This window comes from Carcharodon carcharias, chromosome 15 (genome assembly GCF_017639515.1).
Source record: "Carcharodon carcharias isolate sCarCar2 chromosome 15, sCarCar2.pri, whole genome shotgun sequence".
Lineage (NCBI taxonomy): Eukaryota > Metazoa > Chordata > Chondrichthyes > Lamniformes > Lamnidae > Carcharodon > Carcharodon carcharias.
In genome coordinates, this window is record NC_054481.1 from 21950595 (window position 1) to 21964794 (window position 14200).

Genomic DNA, 14200 nt, shown 5'->3' on the forward strand with positions numbered 1-14200 from the left:
TGGGGTCATCAATAGTGCTATCAAGCAGCACTTGCTTAGCAATAACCTGCTCATTGATGCCCAGTTTGAGTTCTGCCAGGGCCACTCAGCTCCTGACCTCATAATAGTCTTAGCTCAAACGTGTACAAAAGAACTGAACTCCCAAGGTGAGATGAGAGTGACTGCCCTTAACATCAAGGTCACATTCGACCAAGTGTGACATCAAGGGCCCTAGCAAAAACTGGAATCACTGAGAATCGAGGGGAAAACTCTCCACTGGTTGGAGTCATACTTAGCACAAAGGAAGATGGTTGTGGTTGTTGCAGGTCAGTCATCTCAGCTCCAGGACATCACCGCAAGAGTTCCTCAGGGTAGTGTCCTCAGCCCAACCATCTTCAGCCACTTCATCAATGACCTTCCTTCCGTCATAAGGCCAGAAGTGGGGACATTCACCAACGATTGCACAATGTTCAGCACCATTCGTGACTCCTCAGGTACTGAAGCAGTCCATTCCCAAATGCAGTAAGACCTGGACAATATCCAGGCTTGGCCTGACAAGTGGCAAGTAACATTCGTGCCACACAAGTGCCAGGGAATGAACACCCCCAACAAGAGAGAATCTAACCATCACCTCTTGACATTCAATGGCATTACCATCACTGAATCCCCCACTATCAACATCCTGGTGGTTACCATTGACCAGAACCTGAATTGGACTAGCCATATAAATACTGTGGTTAGGGGTTAGGAATCCTGTGATGACTAACTCACCTCCTGATTTCCCAAAGCCTGTCCACCATCTACAAAGCCCAAGTCAGGAGTGTGATGCAATACTCTCCCCTTGCCTGGATGAGTGCAGCTCCCACAACACTCAAGAGGCTTGACACCGGCCAGGACAAAGCAGCCCGCTGGATTGGCACAATATCCACAAACATTCACTCCCTCTACCACCAACAGACAATAGCAGCAGTATGTACCATCTACAAGATGCACTGCAGGAATTCACCAAGGCTCCTTAGACAGCACCCTCCAAACTCACGACCACTACCATCTAGAAGGGCAAGGGCAGCAGATAGATGGGAACACCACCACCTGGAAGTCCCCACCAAGTCACTCACCACCCTGACTTAGAAATATATCATTGCCCCTCACTGTCGCTGGGTCAAAATCCTGGAACTCCCTTCCTAATAGCACTGTGGGTGTACCTACACCACATGGACTGCAGCGGTTCAAGGAGGCAACTCACCACCACCTTCTCAAGGGCAAATAGGGATGGGTAATAAATACTGGCCCAGCCAGGGAAGCCCACATGCCGTGAATGAATAAAAAAAATGTACAGACAAGTGTGTGACATAACCAACATTGGTATTCTCAGAACTCCTCCTACCCCAGCACTTACGATATCTTACAGGGAACTACTTCAGTAGTAATCTATTAACAGTTTAAATCAAACACACAAAAATTAGGGGGGAAGATTTATTGTTGTAAATCTTTTAACAAAATGATAAAAATCTACAGTCACGTGATACATCAGTTCAATTAGTAGAGTTTCATAATCTTTTCAATACAATACAGGTGCAAAATAACTGAAGGGAGCTTTGGTTACTTCTTTAGGTTAGTGGGTACCAGATGCTTAAAGCAGCAGCTAAATGGATGAACATACGCTATCCACTGGCAGGGGTTCACAGTTGCTATGCTTCACGGTTACAATATCCCTGCCTTAGGCCTTGTCACTTATAATGGAATCTTGATAAATGCATTATTGATCAGCCACACTGTGTTCTGTTTAGACCAGAGCTTTGCTATGATAAGGATATCGATATAAAATAGTGAATTGGGAGTGGCAAATTATAATCTATGTCTCAATCAGGTATGCACTTGACAAGACTGCAGCAAATTACCTTATCTACCAATCGTATCCCTCAAAGAAATCCCGAACCAACAGGTCAAAATTATTTTTTAACATACGATGGTCTGGCTTTTAATTACTGAACTCCTGAACAAAACAAATAAGGCATTTTTGGACAGTTCTTCTACAAAACACGACACAACACAAGGCATGCAAAACGTACCATCCTCTTCATCTTCTGTTTGATTTCCAACTGTTCATTCTTCAAGACATTTATGATTTAAAAATTAGGCATTTAAAACAGACATTCTCTATTTCAATACAAAATACATCCATGCTAATCAAGTATGCACGTATGCATGCAATGCAGAACTTCCCATTGCTAAGTCAACATCAAATCAGCCCCCTTCCTCAATAGGAAGGAGATCAGCCAAGTAGTTGAACCGTTTATGGCACCGTGACCAAGCGAGTTACTTGGTTGCAGCTGTCAGATACCTCTCACGTTCAACTTCTGGAGACTAATTTCATCTCCCACCTGGGACGCATTTTGGAAATGTGTCAACACATTAATTCTCTACCCTGGGTCAAAATCCTGGAACCCCCTACTGAACTGCATTGTCAGAGTACCTTCACCATATGGGCTGCAGTGGTTCAAGAAAGCAGCTCACCACTTTCTCAAGGGAAATTAGGGATGGGCAATAAATGCTGTCCTTGATAGCAATGCCCACATCCCATGAATGAATGGGAAAAAAAAAAAACAGGTTGAGAATAGTCAGCACAACCAGTGAGTGGTGTTTTAGGGGTTAAATGCAAGTACAGCTGGACTCTAAAAATTAGGCACTTGTTACATTAGTAAAAACAATCTTTTAAAACAGGCTAATTCGACAACCAAATATTCTCACCCAAAATACTATTCTTCACTGTGGTGAAATAGGTGCTTGCATTGTAAACTGCAAATGTATATCTGTAATTCTCATATACACAGTTAACACATTCAACATTCAGTCACATTTCATTATTGAATATTGATTTCCATTCACAATGTCAAAACACATGATATCTATAATTTTATAAGTAACTCTTATTGAAATATTGATCTATTCAAATATATTCTACCTTCTTAGCTGATGGATCTTACTCAAACAAGATCAATATATGTCAACGTTATTCTAATTGAAGCCTATCTTGTCAAAGGCCAACTGATTAGACTTACACTATTATAGAGTAGCTAAACAAGTAGAATTGTGTAATAGTTCCTAGGACTGGTTCTAATTTATAGTTTTTAAAATCATGAACCACATAACTGAAACCACTTATGAAAGATGAAGACTTATATGGATGCTACTTCGCTTCATTAGAAAATGCATTGGATCCAGATGGCATTATGATATAGCTGTTAACTATGTATTCATGTGCACTCAAATGGGAAAATGCAGGAGCTCTCGAGTTGGAAAAGAGGCAAAGCTTTGTACACAAACATAATTCACACTGAACGTCATTTCCAGAACTCTTCCTAGTGGAAGTCACTACCTTACAGGCATTGCATAATATATCCTGATCCAAACTTGCTAAACTCTGTAGCATGTGACTTTGGGGAAGTACAGTGCCCACCCCACCCCTTCCACAATTAATTCTCCTCGATGTCCTTCTCACAGTTGGAAACTTAGACCAAGTGCCAGAGTGCCTCACAAGTCGACCACTGGCTGCTAGACCCGAAATCCATATGGTGCACACTTTCAACAAAGATGACTGCGCGACAAAGAAGAGTGAGAACCCTGGATGATTTCGACTTCTCCTAGCTGAACAAGGCAGAGGTCAAGTGTAGCACCCTCACTGTTACCCTGGCTGACCATACCAGGGACTAAATCAGAGAACTTTCTAGATAATGCGGCTCACTACCACACCATGCTGTCCATTTATTCAGTGAGTCTTCAGGGAAGCCCAGCGAGGAGGGGGTGGGGGAGGGAGCAAAGAGGAAAAGCAGGAAGACCTTGTAGATTTCCAATTTTGAAAACAACATAATCGGGACTTAATTTTCTTCAAAAGATCCCGTACTTCTATTCACATCTATTTAATCATTCTATTAAAAATTCATATACTGCATGTCAAAGATCAATAATTGTACAACACTGATTGGAGTAAGCTTGTTCTCAATCAGTTTGCCTGATTTTAAAGCTTTGTTACTTCATTAGTAGAGCAATTATGCAGCTATATTTTATAAACTGCTATAAACAGAAGTCAAAATGTAGCAGCAGTAGATATTACTTTCAATGTGAAATTGTTGTTATGCCTCAGCCACACATATATTGGCAAAAGTAGAACTTTGGAATACAGAATTTACCTTTAAGGAAGTAGTGATGGAGAAATCGTACCTCATTACAGCTGTTTCACTAAGTTTTTCAGGGCGGCATTCAGAAGGTAAAAGGATCACAGCTTCAATAATCTGCCTACCTTACTATATTACAAATTGTTTTTGTAAAAGTAAACACGGATCAAATTAAGGTTAGCTAATACATGGGTTGAATATTTTACTTGCCTGTGGCCCGAGAAATGGCGTGTGTGCGTATATATGCCATGTAAGTATAAAATAACATGTAGAGACTGCTAAACTACTGGAAGACACAATCACCTACAATGCTGCAGTGTACAATTTCTGTCACTAAAGACTCAGTAAACTACAGAACATTTTCCAGCAATTTCCACACACACACACACACAAAAAAGTTCAACCCTGTAATGCTTTCCAAAGCCATTCCACAGTGTGTGCATTTCAATCTAAACTGTTGCCAATCAATTCCTTAAGAACACTGTTACTTCTACTGAATTGACAATGTTGGAACGTCATTTCCCCATTGTAAATTTAGCTTTGTGGCTTTCACTGCTGCAGAAAGCATGCCATGCTGGTCAGTCTCGAAATTGGACAGCAATCTTAGAACAGATTGCGCTGCGGCAGCCAAGTTGCAGTGGCATTACTTCCATTCCAAAAAAAAAACATCCACAAAGGCAAGCCACTGAGAATGTTCCAGTCATTTAATAACATTTTGTGTCCTAACAGGTCCAGACCTGGAGGGAGGGAAACAATGAAAGCATTAATGGACTTCAAGCAAAACAAAATTCAGCAAGTGCTTAATTAATTTCTTCTGGCTCGTTTTAAAATGTCCAAACATTCAATAACAAAACAAGTTCCAGACAATATTTGAAAATTGTGCTCTAAACACTGGTTTACAGATCCAACTTCACGCAACATTGACATGCTACAGTAGACTGTGTACTGACAGCTCCAGTGCAATAGATCAGGATATGGTCAAGAGGAAGTTCTCAACCTGACAGTCCTATGTCCCTGTCACAAAACTATAATAAGTTTCTTAATATTGTGTTTTATTGTAAATTAAGTTTATGGGTGTGAGTGTATATGGTTCGGTCTGTATGATTTAATTAAATTAGAGTCAGATAGGCAGCAAGCTTGAAATTATCAACAGTAGTTAGGGGTGAAAGGCATTTGAAATGCTAATGAGTAAACATGAATGGGGCCTTAGCATATAGGGTGTGAAGGAAATTTGCATTTTTAGATAAGCGAAGTTGTTTTGATTTCAAAGGGATGGTAGAATGTTTACAACTAACAAGATAAACAGGGCAAAGTTATTATGTTTATTTTTCCCAAAAGGTACTGTCCATATTGGCAGCATGAAATATTTTATATTATGGGAAAAGTACATTTCCAAAGACATATAGATCAATGGAATTTACCGATTAAAGAGAGAGAAACATGCATAAAGAAGGAAGGAAGGTGATGTTGTGGGGCCCAGATAAGATCTAAAAGGACACTGTAAAACAGCCTTGGGGAAGCCCCCAGCCATGCCTGCAAAAGTCTGCTGTGTCCAGTAATTAAAGTTGGAGAAAAGCCTTTGCAATTCCACTTTTGAGTGGGTGCTGTGGTAAATTTGCTGGCTTGCTATTTAAATTAATAACCTATTTTTGGAATGTTGCCTTAAAGTGGGTTTGTAGTTGGGAATCAGTTTAATTAGGAATTTTGAGATTTGTTATAGTATTAAGTGACTGAAATTTTATGCTTGAAATCTTTTCTTTTATTAATAAATGTTTCAATTTAGTTTTTAAAACCTCTAAAAGGTGTTAGTGGACTTCATTACTTCTGAATTCAATGCTGAAATCTTCTCATAATAAATACAAATTGCAAAACCGTTGCGATAGCATGGCCAAGTTTTCTTTGTGAATTTGGTTCACTTGGCACATATCACCTGCCACATCATAACAGTCCTTTATCTCAGCTATGCCCATGCAGAAAGGCATTACATGAATAACAGAGGTTTCTCCACAGGAAAGTGAACTGGGCAGTAGTGGAAGAGTCCTGGGATCAGCAGCTAGTTCATAAATCCTTCCATTGCCTTGCTTCACCCTAAGACTACAACCCCCTTCATCCCTGCACTCTGTAGTTTTCTGGCTTGTCCACTGTGTGTTATCCCCTCTCTTCTCTCCAACATCCAATGCAGAGCCTCGAGCGGCACATCCCTGCACTCTGGAATTCTCTTTTGCCTCCCTGAATTGCTACATGTCTCAGACCTTCAAAAATCTTTCTAGTCAAGCATCTCCCTGGGTCCTCTTAACTTCAGTTGAAATAATATTCCCTCCCCAACAGTATATACCTTTTCGAATTGCTCCGTTGATGAAAAAAAAAATGAATACAGCCCTAATATTAAAGAAATCTTAACCTCAACTAGACTTAAACATTTTGAAATAAATTTCTGTGAACAAATACAATATAGAATAAAACTGGAAAATACATTTGGGTCAGTCAATATGTCCAAAGAGAAAATACAAGTTAAGATATTTTGGGGGTATATATCTCACATGCCATGCCATCTAACCTCTTTACAGATATTGACTGATCTGCTGTATATTTCTGGCATTTCCTGTTTTTTTCTTTTAATTTAATATTTCCAGCATTAGCAGTTTGCCATTTTATTTTGTAAAATAAACTGAAGTTACTTACTTTAACCGTACTGTCCACTGCACCCGAGAAGAGCCGACCTCTGGACACTGCAAGGGCAGTAACACTGCCTTGGTGACGAAGCAATGTCTGTGTACAGATCATGTTATCCATACTCCAAACCTAGATAAAATTATAATTATGGACATGAGGACTGGAAACAGTGTTACATTTTAAAGAACCTAGAACATCATGAACACGCCTACATAATATATACCTGAAGTTAAATTTAAAAACGTGATTGAACTTTGAACACATCGGAAAGAATGAAAAATTTAAACTTTTCTATCCCAAATGCTGTATTTATAACTTAAATTTGTTAACAATTATTGAAATACATCAAAACTATTAACAATCTATATTAATGACTTGGATGATAGGACCAAGTGTATTGTAGCCAAATTTGCTGACGATACAAAAATAGGTAGAAAAGCAAGCTGTGAGGAGGATGCGGAGTCTGCAAAGGGATATAAGTAAGTTAAGTGAATGAGCAAAATGTTTGGCAGATGGAGCATAATGTGGGAAAATGCAAGCTTGTCCACTTCAGTAGGAAGAATATAAAACCAAAATATTACTTAAATGGAGAATGCTGCAATACAGAGGGTTCTGGGTGTCCTTGTACATAAAACATAAATTAGTATTCAGTTATAGAAAGTACTTAGGAAGGTAAATGGAATGTTGGCCTTTATTGCAAGGGGGATGGAGTATAAAAGTACGGAGGCCCTGCTAGAGCTGTACAGGGCATTGGTAGACCACATCTAGAGTACTGCATACAGTTTTGGCTTCCTTAGTTCGGGAGGAATACACTTGCATTAAAGGCAGTTCAAAGAAGGTTCACTAGGTTGATTCCTCCGTGAAAGTGTTGTCTTATTAGGAATGATTGAGCAGGTTGGGCCTATACTCATTGGCGATCAAGAAGAATAAGTGGTGATCTTATCAAAACATGAGGTCTTGACAGGGTAGACGCTGAGATGTTTCCCATCCTGGGAGAATTTAGAATTAGAGAGAAGACCAGTTCCAAAAAAGAGTAATTCGCTTAAAAATGTTAATTCTGTTTCTCTTTCCACAGATGCTGCCAGACCTGCTGAGCTTTCCCAGCACTTTCTGCAATATTTTAGAACTATGGAGCATAGTTTCAGAATAAGGGGTCACCCATTTATAAAGGAGATGAGGGGGAATTTCTTATATCAGAGGATCAAAAAACCTCTGGAATTCTTTATGCAGTGGAGCTGTGGAGGCTGAGTCATTGGGCAGAATTTTCTGCCTGTCGGGCGAGCAGGCCCGACCCAATCTCTGGTGGGCGGGGAGCCAATCCCCGCCAGAGAAGTGGGCCCCGCCGCCATTTTACGTGGGTGGGCCAATTAAGGCCTCACCCGGCATGACGCCCGGCGGGAAGCACCATGCACTCCCTATGCGGGTGGAGGGGGGATTCCCCAAAAGCGAGAGTGCGTTCTTTCACGCATGCGCACAAAAAGAGCGCACGTCTCCCTGAGGCTAAGTGCTGCCTCAGGGAGATCACTGATGCTTTTAAAGCCATTAAAAATAGAAAAAAAAAATCCTTAACATGTCCTCCTCATGTGACAATGTCAGATGAGATGGGACATGTTCATAAATTACACTAAAACTTTATTAAACTGTTTAAGTCCCTACATGAAACCTCATCCCGCTGGTGGATGAGGTTTCATGTTTTTTCTATTGATCGCCAGGGCTCTTGGCCTGCCTGCCAACCTTAAGGTTGGATGGGCAGGTCCTTTAATTGTTTCAATGATCCTGTCAATGGCCTCAATTGGCCACTGACAGGTCGGCGGGCCCACAGCTGATTTGGCTGTGCCCCCTGCCTTCCTGAAAATTTAAATGAGGCAGGATGACATCAGAGGTTCCGCCCAATGTTATCCCGCATCAGTTTACGCATCAGCGGGTGGGCCCCACCCCCTGCTCACCGACGGCAAAATTCTGCCCATTGAATATATTCAAGGTGAAACAGACAGATTTTTGAACTATAGAGGTATCAAAGGTTATGAGCAGGCATGAAAGTGGAGTTGAGGCGAGGAGAAGATCAGCCATGATCTTACTGAATGGTGGAATAGGCTTGTGGGGCTGTATGGCCTTCTCCTGCTCCTATTTCTTATGATCTATTTTCTGAATCAACACTTTCACAGAATATCAGATTTGATTAAAACAGCTGATTCATCTAAAAGATCTGCACAAGAAACACATTCCAAGAAATAGCAAGATTGGTTGTACAATATTGAAAGAGCACTCTTCTATCATTGGTAGACCAACTACGCACACTGTAGTATTGTGGGTTATTAACCATTTTTTCTTTACCTTTGTAAGGATACAGACATTTACTATCAATTGAGTACAGTTGCATATAGGATTATTAGAATAGAGAAGGGAACCCTTGCTATAGCCCTCAAATATCTGTAGAGCCATTTAAAGGTCTGCATCAGACTAAATCTTTGCTAAACCCTGATTAGCACTTGCCTTTGTTTGATTAGCACTTGAGAGTATGAGCCTAAACAACAACTGGGAAGGCATTAGGAGGCTGTTGAATAATTAAAGGTTTCAGGGGATATTGAACCTCAAAAGTGACGTAATGGAGCCTAGAGCTCCTTGCACTTGGTCCGACAGAACGCAGGTGCTACCCAGGTATTCAGCACTTGGGGAGTATAACACAGGGGATTCAATAGAACTTGTCAGAGGAAGCTTAATTCCTATTTGCAGCTAGTACCTACAATGCAGGATTACAATCATATTCTCCCACATCAAAATGCTGTATGGTTAGTGTAAGTGGTGCAAATGCTTCATGCAAGTACATTGTTCAACTACATGATGGTACTAGTAGGAAGAATGCTGGTAGTTGGATGTCAGGAAATGGACCAAATTGTCTGCATTATTTACAGTTTCATGTCACATCGCAACTTACCCTAAGTGATCGGTCATAAGATGCACTGAAGACTTTGGTCTGATCTGGTGTTGAAATCACAGCCAATGCATATACTGTGCCTACATGGCCAGTCAGTGTTCGAACCTGTTCTTTAGATTCTATATCCCATACCTATGAAAAGTGTAATCGCAATAGTCCATCAAACAAATCTTCTCAAGTACACTGTAATAAATTTACTCTTTAGGGAAGGATAATACTTACATGGATGAGATTTTCATAGGTTCCACACACAATGTGGTGATTAGTAACTGCAATGGAGTACACACTACCACCAGAAGTCTGCAGTACATGCACACACTCTAGAGTTCTTATGTCCCAGATCTGCAAATGAAATTCAGATGTACATTACAGCGGAATAAAAAGTAGCTGCTAATATTTTTTTTAAAATACAAACCTTCATTAAGCAAAGTTTGCTTAATTTCATGTCCTTATGGTCTTAAGCAAATGAATCAAGTTAGGGGGGGATAATGAAAAACATAAGGAACCCATAGAATTTATGTCAGCAACTAATTAAATTGTTGCTGTACTACTAATTAATAATATTATGCTTTCAAAAGAATAAAATGCCTGATCTACTTTTGACCATTATTTGATGTAATTGACAATACAAATGTACAAATGGACACAAAGCACTCATGCAGTCAGCAAGCAAGTATGGAACTCAACTCTTCTCATTACAATTCATAAATGTTAAAAGATGAAATGTGCTGTAGAACATATGCTACATATCCCAGAGGGCTAGCTCCTTTGAACACTAGGTGGCTTTTGCAGCTTACCAAATAGGCTATTCTTAGCATCATCTGCAAGTAAAGGAATTTCTGTAGCTATGTAATACAATTACAAAACAATACACAGCAAAAATAATTCAGTAAAGCAAAAATTATAAAGCTGTTATATATTTTAGGGCTTATACTTGTATTTTAAGGTTTGTGTCTAATTTTGATCAGGGCGAGGCCTTTTACATAGTAATTTCCAGGAAGTGACCCCCATCATCACAAATCATGTTAGTGGAAAAATTGAACAGTGCCGCATCTGTTAAGAGTTATACATTGTTACCATAGATACAGGGGCAGTATTTGGGCTTATGAGTATGACATACAGCATTGGCAATTTACAAAGACTGCTGTTAAAGGAGGACTTGGCAATAGGATTGCATGTGCAGATAATTCTCCAAGTAATTCACAAATGAGGAACAAGTTAATATCTGTATCATCTTAGTGAAATATACAGCTGTAGGTAATACATCTCGTGCTTAACAAGCTTTTAACAGCCAGTGTTAATTCTGGCCTATAAAGGATAAATGTAACAATTGTTAAAAAGCCCACAGGCACTGCACAGTTTCAAATTTGGTCAGTTATAGCTTACAAAGAACAAAAACCCAAACCCTTTAGGTCTAATGTTGATATTGAAATACAATAAATAATTTCACATCAGACTCTCCAAATGAAAAATTGGATCTTCTACCAATATGATTCTTGGAGGCTTTGTAATAGTACAAGGGAAGATATTAATATGTTCCATTAATTAGCCCTTTCTCAGATTAAGTTAATTCACTCAAGAGATTTCAAGGAATTTAAATGCCGATTTTCTAGTCAAAGTACCAATGTGGAACAAAAGCAACACATATCAAGTCAGCAGCTGCCACATTGTTAAGCTTACCCATTATTTAAAAAGCATTATTGATAATTCTCTTCACACAACTTGCTCAGAACAGCCAACATATATCTTCTGATGCATCTCCAATTGACTTTTTTTTTAGAAACTATGGGCAGAATTTTGCCCTCATCGGGCTGACATGGCGGACAGACCCAGGAGAGGTCGCGAAGCCAACCACCACCTGTGATCAGGTCTTGACATGAATTTCATGCTGGCTGGTCAATTAATGGCCAGCCAGCGTGAAACATGCACTGCAGCACTGCTGGGGGGGCGGGTGGAGCACGAGCGCAGAAGTGTGCGCATGCGCGGGGGTTTGTGCATTAAAAGCTCCCTAAGGCACAGAGCTGCCTCAGGAAGCTGAAGAATTTTGAAAATAAAAAATAAAGAATTTAAAAATGTTAATTACATGTTCCCCATGAACAGGGACATGTTAGAAGTTAGTTTGAAAATTTATTCATTTATTTTTTTTTAAAATCACTGATTGAAACCTCATCGTGCCCGTGGATGAGGTTTCGCAAGAAATCTAAAGGTCGTTTGGCCTTTTCGCCTGCAAGAAATTTCATTTAATTAGAACTTTAATGGCCTTAACAGGCCTGTTAATTGTCGGTGGGCGTGCTGCTGACTCCTGCGCGCACCCGCTGACTGAAATATCGCGCGAGTGCGCGATGACGTCGGGACATTCACGCCACGTCATTGCGCATTATTTTATGCTCGTCCGAGTCAGGCGCGCGCCAGTCTGTCTGACAAGTGCAATATTCCGCCCTATTAGAATGATTAGCCTCACGAACAGAACATATCAAAATGCGAAAACTTTATTATGTAAAAAAGGAAGGGTCTAGAAAGCCAACCTTGATTGTCTGGTAAGATCCACTGTAAAGGTGATTTTGAGAGGCCACCAGTGCACGCACCCAGTGATTCAAACCAGTGAGCTCTTTCTTCAGATTTAGATCTGTGCCCACTATGTCCCAAACCTTAGGAAGGAATTGCATCAAAACAAGTTATTAAAAATGGAAAACTGCCAAGATAACTTATATATTTTACTTTTGTACTGCCCATTATAGTATTGGTATGGATCATTTATAGGAAACCATCTGGTCTTTCACAAAGAGCAGGATTTAAACAAATTATCAAAAAGGTAGCTGGTTATGATGTACAAAAGCAAATGACAATGACGAATATCCTATACTACTAACATACAAGAGATACGGTCACTACCTGCAACCTTTCAATAAGTTAACTACCTTAATAGCTTTGAGTGAGCCACTGAAGAGCATATTGTGAGACGATACCAAAGTGCAAACTGGATTGTCGTGCGCTCTAATGGTATTGACTTTTTGCAAAGCTGGAATATCCCAAACCTGGAGAGGGAACGATTTAAGAGGAAAAACACATCAACTCAAGAATATAAGTACAGAGTCAATCATGGGGAGGGAGATGGATGGAAAGCACAGGAGTAAGACACATTCACACAAACGAAAATTAATAAAAACCTTGCAGCGTCTTTCTAAAATGTATATTTTGTAAAATAATATGGTTGCATTTGTAATTATGTCTTTTACAAATTCAGCCATGCGAATTATTATAGGATTTTACAGTAGTTTCTATTAGTAGACTTACAATTATTGTGCAATCTGCAGAGCCACTGTACAACTTGTTCCTGTAATTCAAAATTAATAAGAAATTTGAATGTACATTTTAATATTTTTTATTTAAAGAGTCATATCCATTAGAGAACTAAGTGCCAGCAAGAGCAACTAACATTTATGTAGCACCTTTAACAAAGTAAAATGTCCCAAGGTGCTTCACAGAACTGTTACCAAACAAAATTTTACACCGAATCAATGTAGGTCGGGCATAGAGGAGAGTAGTGAATAGGGCTTGGTGCGAGTTAGGATACAGGGAGCAGAGTTCAGTTGAACAAGTTTATGGAGGGTGCAAGATGGGAAGCCAGCCAGGAGACCACTGGAAGCTCAGAAGAGTATTTCAGTTGCTGACGAGCAGAGACATGGGTTAATTAGTTTAGTTTTCCCAATATTTAATTGAAATGAATTTGTTTGCTCATCACATTCTGTGTGTTGCACAAGCAGTGCAACAAATCAGAGGCAATGGAGCAGTCTAGAGAGGCGGTGTTGAGGGAAAACTGAGAGTCACAGCATACATGGGGAATGTGATGTTATGTTTTTGGATGACATCAGCAAGGGACAGTGTTTATATGAGAAATGGAAGAAAGCAAAGAAAGATCCTTGGGGAAGTGCAGAAGCCATTGTCTGGCTATGACTAGAATAAATCAGGCAAGGGCAGCTTTACTCTTCAAACTGATCTGTGAAAACTTTGCTACCAAATTACATACCCTTGAATGCACAGAGCCAAGACTATGCCATCATGTCCTTCAAGAGTCTTCTGGCATTTGTATGTAGTACAGGTATCCCATACCTAAAACATTGTCAAAGATCAATTCTTAGCCTTTAATACTGATAAAGAGACTTTATTTTATCAATATAAATTACAAATTGATCCTTAAAAATTCAACAGCCATTAACAGCCCTCCACTCAACATATGGGATGAAAATTGCTTTGCAGTACTAACATATGAATGCTTAACATGCTCATATGAACTTCTGTTCTGCCATTTAAAAAAAAACTACTAATCTGTTTAAAACACATTAATATATCTGTTAAAATAGCTGAGAAAGCAATTTCATAAGTCTTTTCAAATATTGACCAACATCCTGTCCTCCTTTGTGAAGCAACTTGAGACATC

The 14200-nt window shown here is 39.6% G+C and overlaps 1 protein-coding gene across 7 annotated transcripts in view; it reads right to left on the bottom strand.

The window, feature by feature from the left end:
* Positions 1-1441: 1441 nt before the first annotated feature.
* traf7 (TNF receptor-associated factor 7) overlaps positions 1442-14200 on the bottom strand; it is a 69188-nt gene continuing 56429 nt past the window's right edge. For all 7 annotated transcript variants that reach the window (XM_041206537.1, XM_041206536.1, XM_041206539.1 and 4 more), the window contains 8 exons: positions 13790-13872; positions 13057-13096; positions 12681-12797; positions 12288-12410; positions 9985-10104; positions 9763-9894; positions 6837-6956; positions 1442-4891 (listed from right to left, as the gene is read on the bottom strand). In XM_041206537.1, the coding sequence (XP_041062471.1) occupies positions 4877-4891; positions 6837-6956; positions 9763-9894; positions 9985-10104; positions 12288-12410; positions 12681-12797; positions 13057-13096; positions 13790-13872 (750 nt within the window). In that variant the 3' untranslated portion in view covers positions 1442-4876. The remainder of the gene's footprint in view (positions 4892-6836; positions 6957-9762; positions 9895-9984; positions 10105-12287; positions 12411-12680; positions 12798-13056; positions 13097-13789; positions 13873-14200) is intronic.